Consider the following 16,553-nt stretch of genomic DNA (forward strand, 5'->3'; position numbering starts at 1 on the left):
AGTTCACACTGCTTCAACAGACACCAAAATTATCAAAGTTAATTTTATTGCTCCAACATCTCACTTTCATGCCTCGAGGCTTAATTTAGGTTTCAATTGAATAATAATCTTTCAGGTAGCTGTTTCAGGTAGCTTAAAATTGCTTACGGAAAAAAGCAGAAACAATTGCTTAGAACTTTACAATGAATGATAGCATAGAGCAGATAATCTGGTCTTGGAAGAATCTGATGGGAACTTTTCTGAGATAAGACTCCACAAGCCCATGTCTTTTTAAGGCTTTATGTATGTTACTTGCTGTGTCTTTTTCCGAATCCCAGATGAGGTAAGAAGTAACAACTGCCAGCAAACAAACAATTTAATTTTGATTATTATTGTTGTAAAGGATAAGATGTTATCTATGAGCCTTATGACATCACAACAGAACGTTTAAATGATTAAAAACAGAAGCTTCTGGCTCTTCTGAGGAGGAGCATTTGCTTTAATGAGCTGCCTGAACTCCAGAAGTCTGTGTAAAACCTGATGAGCATGTTCTCCAGCATGATTTGGATAGCCTATGGTTTAAATGAGATTTTCAAAGTTGGCTGAGACCTTTGAACTCAAACATTTGAAGACAGAACGAACGAACGAAACGAACGAACGAACAAACTGGGGTCATTAGGCACCATCTAGTGGTTATTGGACATTATTACATTTTGTTGGGAACTTACCATTTTCATTAGCCCACCCGCGAGAGGAGCCATCCATTTAAAAATCAATAAGGGAGCCAGTCCACACGATTGGTGAGCAGTTTTCCAAAGGGTTTGTGTGAGGAACACACTGGAATTTAGGTCACTATTTACTGATACTCTTTAGTCAAGCTGTGAGGATCTCAAATCACTGGCAGTAGCGTCTATAACGTGACAGCCATTACGTCCAGCAACCATTTTTAATTGAAGGTCACTGGCAGCAGACAACGCAAAGGGGAAAACCTTCAGTAAATAACGAAATAAATTTAAGTTTGGTCTATGGAATCTTTACACAAAGCTATTGAGTGGTTTAAGAAAACTTGATTAAGTCATGACTTTTACTCTTTTTTTTTTTTAGCAGTACATTTAAAATTATTGTCTTTAATCTAATGGCATGAGGTGAGTTATTAATGACTATTTTAATTTCGCTGTGAATTCTTCCTTTATGTTGTTGCTAGCAACTTTAATGACAGCAAATCCAGTTTTAGAATTCTCAGTAGTTCTAGGCACTGTCAAACTGTGTCAGTGAAATGGCAGAGTTCTCTTTTCAGAGGCTGTTGCTGATTAGATTAGCTAGTTTATGAACCAAGTGAATTATTTGTGGTCTATCATCCATGGGTAACAAATTTCTGTAAGATTTTATGCTGACTTGTCGAATTTGGTGATCCTGCTGTGGTACCTCTTTTCCCATGACACCAAAATGCTTTTTGGGGTATGAAACAGAATATTAAATATCACCAGAGTGCTGACTAACATTCTATGCCATTCTGTGTGAAATGGAAAGAAGTAACAGATTTCGGTAACCTGTAATGCTGCTTTGTTGGATTTGGTGACCCTGGTTGTGCATCTACGTTTGAGACACTGAAGACTGGAGTAATGATGCTGAAAATTTAGCTTTGATCACAGGAATACATTACATTTTAAAATATATTCTAATAAAAAGCAGTTATTTTAAATAGTATAAGTATTTCACAATATTACCGTATTTTGGACTATATGTCTACTCTTGTGGACTACCTTTTTGGGGTATGAAAAAGAGAAGATTAAACATCACCAGAGTAAATTTGGTTAACATTAAAGCAATTCTGTGTGCAATAGAGTGGGGTAACAGATTTTGGTAACCCGTAATGCTGGTTGTTGGATTTGTATTTGGTAATATAGTCACCTGTCTTGTGTCTTCCGTAAATTCACGAAGCTATGAGAATAATTTTGTGCGCAAAGAAAACAATTATAATGACTTCATTCAACAATTCTTGTCTTCTGCATCAAGGTCCTCTGCCATTATCAAGAGTACCTCGACGTGTGGGTGTGCATTCCTCTGCTCGTAAACAAGGTAAGAAGCATGCGTATTCTATGTCAGCAGTAGAGGCTGACACGGGAGTGCATTTTCAAACCTCTCCCATCCCACTCCCACACAAAAAAATCTCGTCCCGTCCCAATCCCACGAAAGAAATTGGGGGGAAATCCGGTCCCGTTCCACTCCCGGAAGAATTACTCTCATTCCCTCCCACTCCCGTTTTTTTTTTTTTTTTTTTTTATTAATTTATTTTTGGCCGAAATCTGTCAGTTACAGTAAAAATATAGTACAGATCACAGCGTGCCCACCTTAGTTGAATAAAAACCCAAAATGTAGTTTTTTGTTATTATATTGAACTGAAAGCCAGTTTATGCACAGTGTAGGCTACGTTGCACACATTACATTTTATGTAAATCATCCATGCTAACACACACGTTTTCTATTTGAATTTTGTTTTTTCATTTGAAAGTAGACATTTCACTCTCTATGGATATATTTTTCAAAGACGGAGTTTCGAAGTTTCTCGCTCAGAGACCTAAAGCGCACCCTGTTTGCTTTAAAGCGCAACGTTTCGTTGTTATTCTGAGTGTACACAAATAAACGAGTCTTTACAGATTCGAAAGATGTATTAGGCTACTTTTATCTGTATGACCAAAAATTACAGAGATTTTAAGAGCAAGTGAGCGCACCGGCGCCTGTCCTGCAGCGAGGGCGCTATTCAGCTCCACTCTCCACACAAACACTTCAATAGCGCACATTTCTCTAGGTTAACATCATATTGAGCGGCCATGTTGCTACTACATACATCTTTCAGATGAAAAGCCATATTTGAGGTCGATGAATGATAGTGTGTATTACCACATAGACCAGCCGTTAACGATCTGTCCGTCACGGACTGCGTCATTCACTTAACCAGCCACACCAAACCAAACAGGAGGAGAGCGAGACAGGGCAACTAGAATTGACCTATCGGTAAGCCCCGCCCCCCTTAGTTACTGTTGCTCCCTCGGACAAACAAACGGAGTTGCTCACTGTCTTTCAATGACAGCTACAGTGTGAAAACCTTGTCCCACGATGTGGTTGCACAATTTTGGACACAGAAGGCCACCAAATGGGAATTAAATATTTCATGGAGGGATTTATAAAATATTTAAAAATAAATCCGGTGGGTAACTTGAAGCGAGGGTTTACAGATCACAATGCGAGCGGGAGAAGTCTCATATACGGTCGGTCATCACGATCACGAATGCCAACATGCAGGATCAACAGTGATCAACAGGGTACGATTAAATTAATGTACATTTAACCAGTTTAATATGGAGAGGCACTGAAATGTAGACCTTCGTTTATGTGTTTTTGACCTACACTGTACAAGACGCGAGAACAGTCCGCTATTTAGGTTTGTACATTAGCATGGACTCACTAACTCTAACGTATAGTTTTAGTCAGAGATACCTTAATAAAGCACAAGACAACATTAACTTTCTGCTTGAGCAGATGAAAATTGTGACTTAATGAGTGTATGACAACCAGAAAATGAACGTTTTTGTCTTCGTTTGTATTGGAGTTGAATACTTAGGGACATTTTGCTCTGTTTTGTTTGGATTCAGGAAATGTAATAAAATAAATTATATTGCCAATCCTCTCAGGATATCTGAAATCAGTGTTACAACTACCCCAGACACATCGTTTTTCCATTTTTGAAGCATAACCCCATAAAACCGATGCGAACTTTGGATCTTCCAATGAGGAACCACTCGTCCAGACGGCTTCTGGCCGGCTCGGTAGGAGGCGCCCACTCCAGACCGAGCTCATCAACTGCCTTGGTCAGGATGCGGAGGAGCTCAACATCACTCTGATGGAGGTCCCCAGCGTCACTGATGGGCGCAGCGTAATCCAGTGGGCTGTTGGACCACTCCTCTCTCGCAGACGCTGCCACCGAGATGGCATCATCCTCATCCTCCTCCGTGGCTCCGAAAGACACCACATCTTGCGCGCTGGGGGAGGGGCGGAGATTAGTGGCCATGAAGCGCACTGGAAGGGGACCTGCAGCAGGGGGGTGGGGAGCGCGTGGGCACTGAGCCGGCGCGGTCTCGTCACCCGACCCGGACAGATCCGCGTCAGTAACTCGCGGCACCTTACTCCTTGGCTCAAAAGAGGCTGCAGAGGAAGAGCGCGGCAGAGCTAGATGTGTTAGGGGATTAGTAGTGGACCCAAAAAATACAGAAACACAAGTGGATACGTTTTAGAAAGTTTATTTTCAGTTTCCTTAATGTTATGGTTCTCAGGATACTGGCAAGTCTTCTCCACGCCAAGGAGTGGCGACAATGAGGTGAACAATAGGTGATGTGAGTAGATGATCAGAGGAAGCTCTAGAAGATAACAGGCTAGTTGAGCACTTCCAAGCAGGAACTGAGTGAACTGGCTTACTGGTATCACCTGGATCAATACAACTGACAGGGTCTTAGGTGGTCTTTTGAGGTGGATAAGGTGACCAGCTTGGGAATTGAACCCTGGTCTACCACATGACAGGCAGAGACATAGTCCACTGTTCCACACAGGACAGTCTACCAGAGTGTTCTCGAAGATGTTCTGAGGAGTAATAGCAGAGTAGAGAACAAACAGTTCCGAAGACAACACAATCCAATCTCCTTTATCCTTTTCCAGTCCCAAATCCAAAACAATAATTCCACAATCCAAATCCCGAATCACAATGAACTGACAATCCAGCTTCCAGAGCAGCAGATAAAGAGAGTCAAATTTACTGACTCTTGATGGGGGTTCAGGCAGAGAGAGAGAAAAAACAGATTCCAGGCAGGGTCGAGTTCACACAGGCTTCAAGGATCAGATTCAGGAACTGACTGGAATGTTCACCAATGAGCTGATGAGACAATCTGGCAGAGAGGTAAGAGTGAGACTGGCTTATATAGTTAGTGAGACAGGTGAAACCAATGAGGATAATTAAAGAGGAATTATGAGATCAGGAACAAGTAGCTGGATGCTGGCTGATGAAATAAGAATTTAGCAGGAAGTGGTAACAGAATCATGACAAGATGGGCGAGTTCATCGCCTTGGACGATGGCCACACGGAGCCTGAGAGTCCGGAGACTCATATCTCCGCAGTGGGGGCAGTCCGACCCCCCAAGCGCCGCCTCTGCGTGGGTGCGACCCAGGCAGAAGACACACGATTCATGGCCATCAGAGGGTTCGATTGGCTCTACGCAGGAGAGGCAATCGCGAGAGGTCATCTTTTGTCCGTCCGAAGCTCACCGGAACACAGCAGGGGAAGAAAAGGCGTGTCCGCTGCAGAGTGTAGATCACGGTGAGTAGTAGATTTCTTGATAGGCTTCTTGCTGAAGGAAAAAATTCTGAATGGATGACGTACAAGCACTGCCTTATATAGAGTGGGATCCCGCTCATATTTTGCGCGCTTGAACGTCATTGGCCAGTTTTACTGGCGTGATTCAATAAGGCTTCAGTAGTATTCGAGGAAAAGGTATTTCCCATAGCAATGTAGAGTGACCGAATTGAAGGGGAACCTAAAGATGTCCGAGTTCCGCTCCCTGTGCAACTGATACTCGACTGCCATAGAGTGGGGGAACTATGACGTCACTTTGTAGGCGGATCGGCGGTTAGCATGAAACTGGTTCCTTCGACAAAAAGCCAATGGGATTTTTCCATAGGCTTTTGGATAATCGCAAAAAATAAGCTCTGTGTTCAATCATAGTTCATGAAACTTACACGTTTTGTCCATCAAGATAATCTTCACAAAATAATATAACGTTGATGAATTTTGAAGCCTAAATAAAAGCGCCAGAACTGAAAAGCTAAACATAGGCTATAAACGAACTACAGCACCACGGTCGCTCGCTTTCAACGTCACCACCACCGCGCTCTCGAGAACTGTTTCAAACTTATTTTAAACATGTTCAGTGAAACGTATTTACTCTGTATATGAATTTTAATCCACACTACACGAACCTTTTCATATAAACTGGAATAAATACAAAACTAGAGCCAAAATAAAACTGAAATGAGACATTAGTAATAAATAGTATAGTGAATAAATGAAATAATCATAACTAAAGGACATTTAAAGCACGTATTTCTGTACATTTCGAAATAAGGTGCATTGAAAGTCAATATATCCTTGATTAATATGAATATTTTAATTAAAAACGTATCCCCGTATATTTAATCTTTTAAATAACAGCAGAGTTAGCGAATCTTTGCATATGGTAAGATTAAATTTATTTTAGTGAACAAAGTACCACATTTCAGCTCTCATTTTGTTAGGTTGGGTACACAAAATATTATTTTATCCTTGCTTCTACAATCTCTTTCTAACAACTTCATGCGGCCGTACACATTTAATTTTAACGTGGCTTTAAGCACTATGCATCATTAAAGTTTCACTTTCACCACGTAAAGCCAGTAAATGTGGTGTTTACATGTAATAATCATAATATGAATTTACCTTGTGGTACGAACCCAGAGTCTCCGCATCAGTAAACGATAAAACGAGCTTAGCGATTTTGATTCCCGTGACCCGTGGGATTCCCGAAAAAATGTCAGCCTCTAGTCAGCAGCAAGGTAATGGCAGAGGATGGTGATGTGGAAGAGAAGAATTGTTGAATAAAGTCATTATTTTTGTTTTCTTTGCACGCAAAAAGTACACTCTTAAAAGTGCTGGGTTAAAAAATAAGGAGTGTCTATTAACACTAAGTGCAAATAGCCCGCTTTGTTGGCAAATGAGGCTATTTACACTAGCTCCGCCCACCAAGGTGTGATTGGGATAGTCAACACTACAAAAATAATAATAAAAGCTTTCCTGTAGCTCAAATAGTAGAGCATGGCGCTAGCAACGCCAAGATCATGGGTTTGATTCCCAGGGAAAGCAAGAGCTGATAAAATGTAAAAACTGTAACTTAAATGCAATGTAAGTCGCTTTGGATAAAAGCGTCTGCCAAATGCGTAAATGTAAATGTAAAAGACATTCATTCAACATCAGTTTCAGTGACGATGATGGTAAAGCGAGTGCTTTTGACGCGATCAACCTGAGTTCGAACCCGCCTTTCACCAAACTTTTTTTCTCCCTTTTCAAATCTCATATCGCATCGGAAAGGTATTTATTTTCAATAAAAATGAAGGAAATAATCAAAAAGTTGAAAATAAAGTCTTGGGTAGGGTTTGGATAGGTGTAGGGAGGGCTTTATTGTCCCAATAAGGTGGCATCCATTTATTAGCCTAATTTGAATTAAAACTATAATTTACACTCAATACATTATTATTGCGTACTGTTTTATAATGTACTATAATACTGAGGTGCAGATAATTGCCACTATTTGCAATAAGTAGTGTAAATAGCAGAAAATCTTGCTATTTTAACAGTGTAAATAGAATCTATAGCTATTTGCACTTAGTATAAATAGCATATCATTAAAAAATACTGCTATTTTCACTTAGTGCAAATAGAATCCATTGCTGTTTGCACTTAGTGTAAATAGTATCTATCATTAAGAAAATATGCTATTTGCACTTAGTGCAAATAGCCGCTGCCTAATAAATAACCCAACCTTAACCCAGCTGCTGGGTAACTATTGGACAGAACACGCGCTGGGTTTAACCATTTAACCCAGAATGCTTGGGTTGTATATTTGACCCAACCAGTGGGTCAGGTTAACTGTGTTGCTGGGTTAAACATTACCTAAACATTGGGTTATTTATTGTCTTATTGCCTTGCTACCTTTATATTTACCAGTATCACCAATAATAATACATAAGGATCACAAAGGAATGTAAAATTATTATTTTTCTGTAATACAATAACACATCACAAAAAATGCAACTGTAAATATCAATTTAATGCGTTTTCACATTTATTTTTAAAACAATTTTTGAATGGGTACTGCAAAACATTTCATCCATCTCGTACAGACACAAATAAAACAGTTTTTGTGGATCAGTTTCTTTAAAACACAAAACTGTGTAAACTAGGCACTGTAGATTCCTATTCTTTAAAAACTTCACACATGAAGAATCATTTCCATCAATATGATATACCGCATGATGGAGAAATTCTCAGGTAGAAAGACACTGCTTAGTGTAGTTAATAAAAGCACAAAAAAAAGGACTTGAAACAAAGATCAACAGAAAAAGGACTTGAAACAATGATCAACAGCCTCAAGTAACGAGTCCATTTCAATGGCATGGCCCGAAACAATGGCGGAGGTCTGGGATATCATTGTCTTGTCCTGGTCTCTGCATTTTGCAAATATTCCACCATGTTGGTCCCCTCCTGTTAATTACACAACACTTAGTCTTGCAACATAACTAACAAGTTACGTGTATTTTATGGACATCATATATAATCATATACAGTTGAGGTCAAGCGTTTTCAGAATCCCTTTTCAGAATCTGCAAAATGTTAATTATTTTACCAAAATAAGAGGGATCATACAAAATGCATGTTGTTTTTTTAATTTAGTACTGACCTGAATAAGATATTTCACATAAAAGCTGTTTACATATAGTCCACAAGAGTAGACATATAGTCCAAAATACGGTAATATTGTGAAATACTTATACTATTTAAAATAACTGCTTTTTATTAGAATATATTTTAAAATGTAATGTATTCCTGTGATCAAAGCTAAATTTTCAGCATCATTACTCCAGTCTTCAGTGTCAAAAGATGCTTCAGAAATCATTCCAGTATGCTGATTTGTTGCTCAAGAAACATTTTTTATTATTGTTATTATTAATATTTAAAACAGTTGAGTAATTTTTTTTCAGGATTCTTTGATGAAAGATCCACAGAGCTTAGAGTCAGTATAAATTGTTTTTTATAGAAATTAATACTTTTATTTAGCAGGGATGCTTTAAATTGATCAAAAGAGATTATAAAGACATTTATAGAGTTACAAAAGATTCTATTTCAGATAAATGCTGTTCTTCTGAACTTTCTATTCATCAAAGAAACCTGAAAAAATTCTACTCAGTTGTTTTCAACATAATAATAATAATAATAAATGTTTTGTTTTTGTGGATATATATATATATATATATATATATATATATATATATTAGAATGGTTTCTGAAGGATCATGTGACTGGAGTAATGATGCTAAAAATTCAGCTTTGACATCACAAGAATAAATGACACTTTTTAAAATATACTCAAATAGAAAACAGTTATGGTATTTTAAATAGTAAAAATATTTCAAAATTTCACTGTTTTTGCTGTTCTTTGGATCAAATAAATGCAGGCTTGGTGAGCAGAAGAGACTTCTTTAAAAAACATTAAAAATCAGGTAATGTATATATATCCACCTCTATTAGAGTAGAAAAAGTAAAACAAAACTTACAAGTTGTACGTCAGTGAATGACTTCTGGGATTCCGTGGTTACGGGTCTGAAGACCTCTCCGCCTTTCTTGGGGGAAGCAGAGTGAGCAGGACTTTGAAAGCACTCTCCCTTCAGCATCTAAACCATAAGAATAATACAGTGTAAACTATGAAACTGATCTCATAATCAAAATGGAGGGCTACTTTATGGAGGGCCTAAATGCTTCAGGCTGGTAAGCAACAGCCCAACATTACTGAAAAGTTTCTCAATGAAAAGGTAAACAACAAAGCTGCATTGGTAACACTTTAGTATAGGGATCACATATTCACTATTAACTATGACTTTTGTGTTTTAACGTTGTTGCAGTGATTAAGTTTAGGTATGGGGTAGGATTCAGGGATGTAGAATATGCTCATGCAGAATTAACAGCCAATATACAGTATCTCACACCACTACATTTTTATAAATATTTTATTATATCTTTTCATGTGACAACACTGAAGAAATGACACTTTGCTACAATGTAAAGTAGTGAGTGTACAGCTTGTATAACAGTGTAAATTTGCTGTCCCCTCAAAATAACTCAACACACAGCCATTAATGTCTAAACCGCAGGCCACAAAAGTGAGTACACCACTAAGTGAAAATGTCCAAATTGGGTCCAATTAGCCATTTTCTCTCCCCGGTGTCATGTGACTCGTTAGTGTTACAAGGTCTCAGGTGTGAATGGGGAGCAGGTGTGTTAAATTTGGTGTTATTGCTCTCACTCTCTCATACTGGTCACTGGAAGTTCAACATGGCACCTCATGGCAAAGAACTCTCTGATGATCTGAAAACAAGAATTGTTGCTCTACATAAAGATGGCGTAGGCTATAAGAAGATTGCCAAGACCCTGAAACTGAGCTGCAGCACGGTGGCCAAGACCGTACAGCGGTTTAACAGGACAGGTTCCACTCAGAACAGGCCTCGCCATGGTCAACCAAAGAAGTTGAGTGCATGTGCTCAGCGTCATATCCAGAGGTTGTGTTTGGGAAATAGACGTATGAGTGCTGCCAGCATTGCTGCAGAGGTTGAAGGGGTGGGGGGTCAGCCTGTCAGTGCTCAGACCATACGCTGCACACTGCATCAAATTGGTCTGCATGGCTGTCGTCCCAGAAGGAAGCCTCTTCTAAAGATGATGCTCAAGAAAGCCTTCAAACAGTTTGCTGAAGACAAGCAGACTAAAGACATGGATTACTGGAACCATGTCCTGTGGTCTGATGAGACCAAGATAAACTTATTTGGTTCAGATGGTGTCAAGCGTGTGTGGCGGCAACCAGGTGAGGAGTACAAAGACAAGTGTGTCTTGCCTACAGTCAAGCATGGTGGTGGGAGTGTCATGGTTTGGGGCTGCATGAGTGCTGCCGGCACTGGGGAGCTACAGTTCATTGAGGGAACCATGAATGCCAACATGTACCCTCCCTTCGGAGACTGGGCCGCAGGGCAGTATTCCAACATGATACCGACCCCAAACACACCTTCAAAACGACCACTTCTTTCTAAAGAAGCTGAAGGTAAAGGTGATGGACTGGCCAAGCATGTCTCCAGACCTAAACCCTATTGAGCATCTGTGGGGCATCATCAAACGGAAGGTGGAGGAGCCCAAGGTCTCTAACATCCACCAGCTCTGTGATGTCGTCATGGAGGAGTGGAAGAGGACTCCAGTGGCAACCTGTGAAGCTCTGGTGAACTCCATGCCCAAGAGAGTTAAGGTAGTGCTGGAAAATAATGGTGGCCACACAAAATATTGACACTTTGAGCCCAATTTGGACATTTTCACTTAGGGGTGTACTCATTTTTGTGGCCAACGGTTTAGACATTAATGGCTGTGAGTTGAGTTATTTTGAGGGTACAGCAAATTTACACCATTAAACAAGCTTTACACTCACTATTTTACATTGTAGCAAAGTGTCATTTCTTCAGTGTTGTCACATGAAAAGATATAATAAAATATTTACAAAAATGTGAGGGGTGTACTCACTTCTGTGAGATACTGTACAAGCTAATAAGCAACTAGTTAAAAGTGAGAATTGGTTCCTATACTAAAGTGTTACAATTGTATTAACCAGTTGATATTTGTCAAATACAGTTGAATTTTGTTTTATAGATTATAGGCATATTGTAAAGAATAGCTTACCTGGAGTCATGTCACCCAGCTCTAAATACACCTTTCCATCTCGCATCGGCAAGAATTCGGTCTGCAATTGTAGCCCAGTCTTCAAAAAGTTTTCTGTCTGCCTCTGAATATAGCTTCCTAAAGTCTCATGAAATCTGATAAAATTTGAAAACAAAAAACAAAAACAAATGTAACCATAATCCATAGTGTTTAAGATATCACATAGGCTTGAGAGTAAGCATGTGTTAGGAAAGAAAACAAGAGAGGCTCATGTTGAACTGCGTTTATGTCAATCTAGTCTCCAATCTGGAGGGCAGAATCGACACTTAAAAAATAAAATCAGAGTGCATTCCCATTTAATTTTTATACTGGTCGTATTGCTGTAAAGCAATACAAGCATTCACTAAAATAGAGGAAGAAGGACCTCATACACCACGAGAGATTAAGTCTAATTTTATTGTTCCTAAAACAACATTAAATTTAAGTAACAAATAATATTACATACCAGTAATATCATGGTTTAACGTTATGGGGCATAGCGTTTTAGCTAATGCAGCTACCTGAGGAAAAAAGAACGCGAAAATGCTCAACATAAAATGATGGACCTATCGTCAGATTCGGCATGTCGCGGACAATTACTTGGAAAAAATATGCCCTTAACAGATCAGTTTTAGTACGAAACAGTCTTGCAAAACATTACAAAGCTATACAGTAACTGAATTTACCCCTGTATTTCTGACATACCATTTCCATGAGGCGTTAAGGATATAAAACTTTGCGCGCTGTAGGATCTCCTTTGAACAGAACAGCACATTCCTTAGCAGAAATTTAGGAGTCTCCTCTCCACCATCTGCAGGTCGTAAAATTAGTTGATGGTCAACCTAACGCTCGATTGTCTGGACCAGTTTCCTGTCAAGGCCTGGTTCCTTATCCCTTAAACCTAATTCAACCAACACAGAAGAAAGGAACTTCTTATTTGGAGATAGGCCAGCGACAGACACTCTGGGATCCCCTGACCGTTTAACAAATAAATTGATGATTTAATCAACAGAGGAAGACTGATTTACAAGTCCTTTATTTATATAGCACTTTTAACAATACAGATTGGGTCAAAGCAACTTTGCGATATCAAAATAGGAAAATAGTGTCAATAATGTAAAATGACAAGATTAAACACTCAATTTTCAGTTAAAGGCATTTCATTATTGAATTCAGTGATGTCATCGTCCAGCTCAGTTCAGTTTAAAAAGTATCTGTGCAATCATGTAGATGATATCGCTGGAAATGAAGTGTCCCCAACTGAGCAAGCCAGAGGCGACAGCGGCAAGGAACCAAAACTCCATCGGTGACAGAATGGAGAAATAAACCTTGGGAGAACCAGGCTCAGTCGGGGGGCCAGTTCTCCTCTGGCCAGACGAAACAGCAGTTCAATTCCAACTGCAGCAAAGTCAGATTTTGTGAAGAAAGAAATACAAGAAAATGTCTGAGCGCTGAAGATTAGCAGATTTCCACATAAATTACTTTCTGACCTCAGGGCATCTCCTCCTTTCCCTCCTTTGGCATTCTAGAGAGGACACGCGCTCTGTCTCTTCTGTGCTTCCAATTCACCCTGTGTGTCTCTTACAGACAAAAGAAACACACAAACTTTTCTAACTTTCTGCTAAAAGGACAACCAGTCATTACTGCTGCTATTAAAGCAATATACTCAATAGACAATATATACTAATGTTGTATTTTGTCTTTTATAAGCTTGCTGTGGTATTGGAATCTATTATATTTTTAATCTTTGTCGTATAACGTTTCCCTTTTAAGCAAGATCACCAGTGTTTAGTATGGTATGAAAGTGTGTTTTATTAGCAAGAACTTGGCGTGAATGAGAAGTTGATGTTGTATACCGTGAGCTTGTTACCATACTTTATAGAAGTATCAATAAATTCTTACAGGACTGTTTCTCTTGTGACAGGCAGAACATTAGGGTAATGCATGCATGGAAAAGGAACACTGATCGGGCGGGGATTGGATCACGTGCCATGGGACAGACAAAATCAGCCGACTTAAAAACTGAACACAGCTCTGCTCTGTGCTCGCTGCTCGCTCTCACTCGACCTTTGGCTTGCACCTCACTGATCGCGCTGCGAAGCGCTCACAGCCATAACATCAGGCTAAGCGACTCCAGAACTACAAACACTTCGTTGAAATTTCTGACTGAAGAAATACTCAAAGTTTATGCTGCGTCCCAATTCGCCTACTTATACTATGTACTAAAAGTATGTACTTTTTTTGTTATGGAAAATGTTATGGATTTTGTTTTTTTGTTAAGTGTGTAGCAAAAGAGTATGCGCATTCTGGGACATACTACGAAGACGTCATTTAACGGAAGAGAACGTTGTTACCTAGTTACGTCTTTGGGTCTGCTCATCACTCCACAGAAGAGAGGGGCGGAGTCAGCAGAGCTCAGCCTGATGTTATGGCTGTGAGTGCTTTGATATCAAAGCAAGGTTGTTTTTCAGTGACACATGCATGTTTCATAAGGTTTCAAAGTGTCCCCACTTTTTGTCAACACCGTCAGACATTCATTAAAATGTAATAAAATCAGGGAATATCAGGGGCAGCTGTCACTCTAAAGGACCCCCTCGCCACAGTCCTCCACTGCAGAGTACATCAATGTCAGACAGGCTCTGCTAAGTTTTATAGTTTTAGAATATTTTAAATCCTAATGTTAATATTTCCTGTGTCACAACCATGATATGTCAACACCATCTTCCAATTTCTGAGGAAATTATTTGAAATATTTAGATAATTTTATTCTCCTGAAGCAGGTTCTAACATCTAGCATCAACAGAAAACAAAGAACAAAATGGCTATTACATGAACTCCATTTATTTTGTGAAAAAAATGCCAAATTTGTCAACACCATCAGATGTCACCACCATAAGATTTTGTGTTCCAATAATATATCAAAATACTTAAATGTGAAAAGACAAAAAAATATATACACATACAATAGTGGATTGTATGTGTGTGTGTATATATATATATATATATATATATATATATGTGTGTGTATAGACATGTACATATGTATGTGAATATTCACAGCTAGCCACCTAGTGGATTGTTTTGGCATACTCCATGTGGTAACTTACCATGTCACTCAGGTGTTTCTAATTAGTATATACTGTATATAAAAGGGGAAATTGTTTGTCTGGGAAGCACACCCTGAAGAAGGCTATTTGTGCCGCTACGCGTGCGTTGTTTCCCCCCCCCCCATATATTTTATATTTTCTAATATGAAATAGCCAGTAAAATAAAGGCTTTTTAAAGAACTTTGAAGAAGAGTGCCTTGGATTTCCCTTTCTTACTTAAATGCAGTGGTGGAAAGAGTACTGAAAATTTGTACTCAAGTACAAGTACTGTTACATTGCTGAAATAATACTCAATTACAAGTAAAAGTATTGGTGCCAAAACAGTACTTAAGTAAAAGTACAAAGTACTCGTCTCAAAAACTACTCAGAGTACTAGTTACTAGTTACTTTTTAGCTGGTGATATTTAATGGGAAAAAAAAAATTCATTCATATCAAAGATCTATTTGGATAATAGCTACTTTGAACAAAATCCACTTTTATCTTATTGACTGAAATTAAATATTGGATATTGAATACTACACCTCTTGCTCATAGCAGATTCACGGTTGGATAGGAGTGGCTAAGAATATCTGTTTGTTACGTCTGACATCACGCTTCACCAATTCTGGGTCCTAACGCCAGACACCCCCAAAAAACACCAAACTGTGCTAATATACACACACAATGTCATGTAATACTGAAAAATTATAACCCTAACCTTTATTTCCATACTGAAATCCCAGATGGCCAGACAGTGATTCAGCTAAAATATTAGTGTCTGGGACACTGTGACACTGTAATTAAATAGTGCTCATAAATGTTTGTTGAGATAGTATTCTCAAGTGAAATAAGTAGAGGCATGGACCTGGAAACAGCAGTCCTTACGTCATGACTTAACAAGAGGATTCTCCCCAAGCCTTCAAACTGACGTCATCAGAGCGAGAACGCCATTCCAGAGCAGAAGCAAATTTTTCAGTTTTTGATTAAAGATTACGACTGCAGACAATTTTTTTCCCCAGTGTATTGCACGGTTTAATTGTTCACCACAAGACTAGTAATGTGCATTAAAAAGTTGTTTCATGACAACTAATAATTTTCAATACCATTGGCAAAACTACAACATACTGTATACTGCCATATAGATATTTTAATATTTAAAAAAAAAAAAATTGTCCATCCATTTTTTCAAGGCAATCATTATTTCAAGCTTTGAAACTGGTTTAATCCAAGTCTTCTAAAAAGACACATTCGCTTTATATGATGAACAGCTTTTAATATAGGCCTTCATGTACATACATATAAATATTGATCAATTACCGTTACAAAAATTTCAATCTTAAACATTTGCTCATTCTGTTTTTGGAAATAGGCTCATTCTCCAACTCCCCCAGAGTTAATAAGTTGAGTTTTACCGTTTTTGAATCCATTCAGCCGATCTCCGGGTCTGGCGATAGCACTTTTAGCATAGCTTAGCATAGATCATTGAATCCGATTAGACCAGTAGCATCGCGTTCAAAAATGACCAAAGAGTTTCGATAGTTTTCCTATTTAAAACTTGACTCTTCTGTAGTTATATTGTGTACTAAGACCGGCGGAAAATGAAAAGTTGCGATTTTCTAGGCCGATATGATTAGGAACTATACTCCCAGTCCGGCGTAATAATCAGGCGCAGTGATATTATGCAGCGCCTGAAAGTAGTCCCCAGCTATATTATAACTAGGTACCTGGCTGGGGACTACTTTCAGGCGCTGCGTAATATCACTGCGCCTGCTGCGGCCATGTTACGGCAGCAAAGTTCCTTGATTATTACGCCGGAATGAGAGTATAGTTCCTAGCAAAATCGGACTAGAAAATCGGACTAGAAAATTGGAGAATGAGCCTATTTCCAAAAAAAGTGGAGTGT

At 38.8% G+C, this 16,553-nt stretch overlaps 1 protein-coding gene and 1 long non-coding RNA gene across 2 annotated transcripts; one reads left to right on the forward strand and one right to left on the reverse strand.

Moving 5' to 3' along the window:
• Positions 1–4,395: 4,395 nt before the first annotated feature.
• Positions 4,396–14,369, forward strand: LOC131527664 (uncharacterized). The gene is made up of 2 exons (XM_058756912.1): positions 4,396–5,344; positions 13,488–14,369. The coding sequence occupies exons 1-2, from the start codon at positions 5,076–5,078 to the stop codon at positions 13,849–13,851; spliced, it is 633 nt and encodes a 210-aa protein (XP_058612895.1). The 5' UTR covers positions 4,396–5,075; the 3' UTR covers positions 13,852–14,369.
• Positions 7,879–12,438, reverse strand: LOC131527668 (uncharacterized). Its single transcript, XR_009267717.1, has 3 exons — positions 11,546–12,438; positions 9,391–9,507; positions 7,879–8,320 (listed from the first exon to the last, which is right to left on the reverse strand). It is a non-coding gene; the product is annotated as an uncharacterized LOC131527668 (long non-coding RNA).
• Positions 14,370–16,553: the final 2,184 nt, after the last annotated feature.

The sequence above is a fragment of the Onychostoma macrolepis genome, chromosome 02 (assembly GCF_012432095.1).
Source record: "Onychostoma macrolepis isolate SWU-2019 chromosome 02, ASM1243209v1, whole genome shotgun sequence".
Lineage (NCBI taxonomy): Eukaryota > Metazoa > Chordata > Actinopteri > Cypriniformes > Cyprinidae > Onychostoma > Onychostoma macrolepis.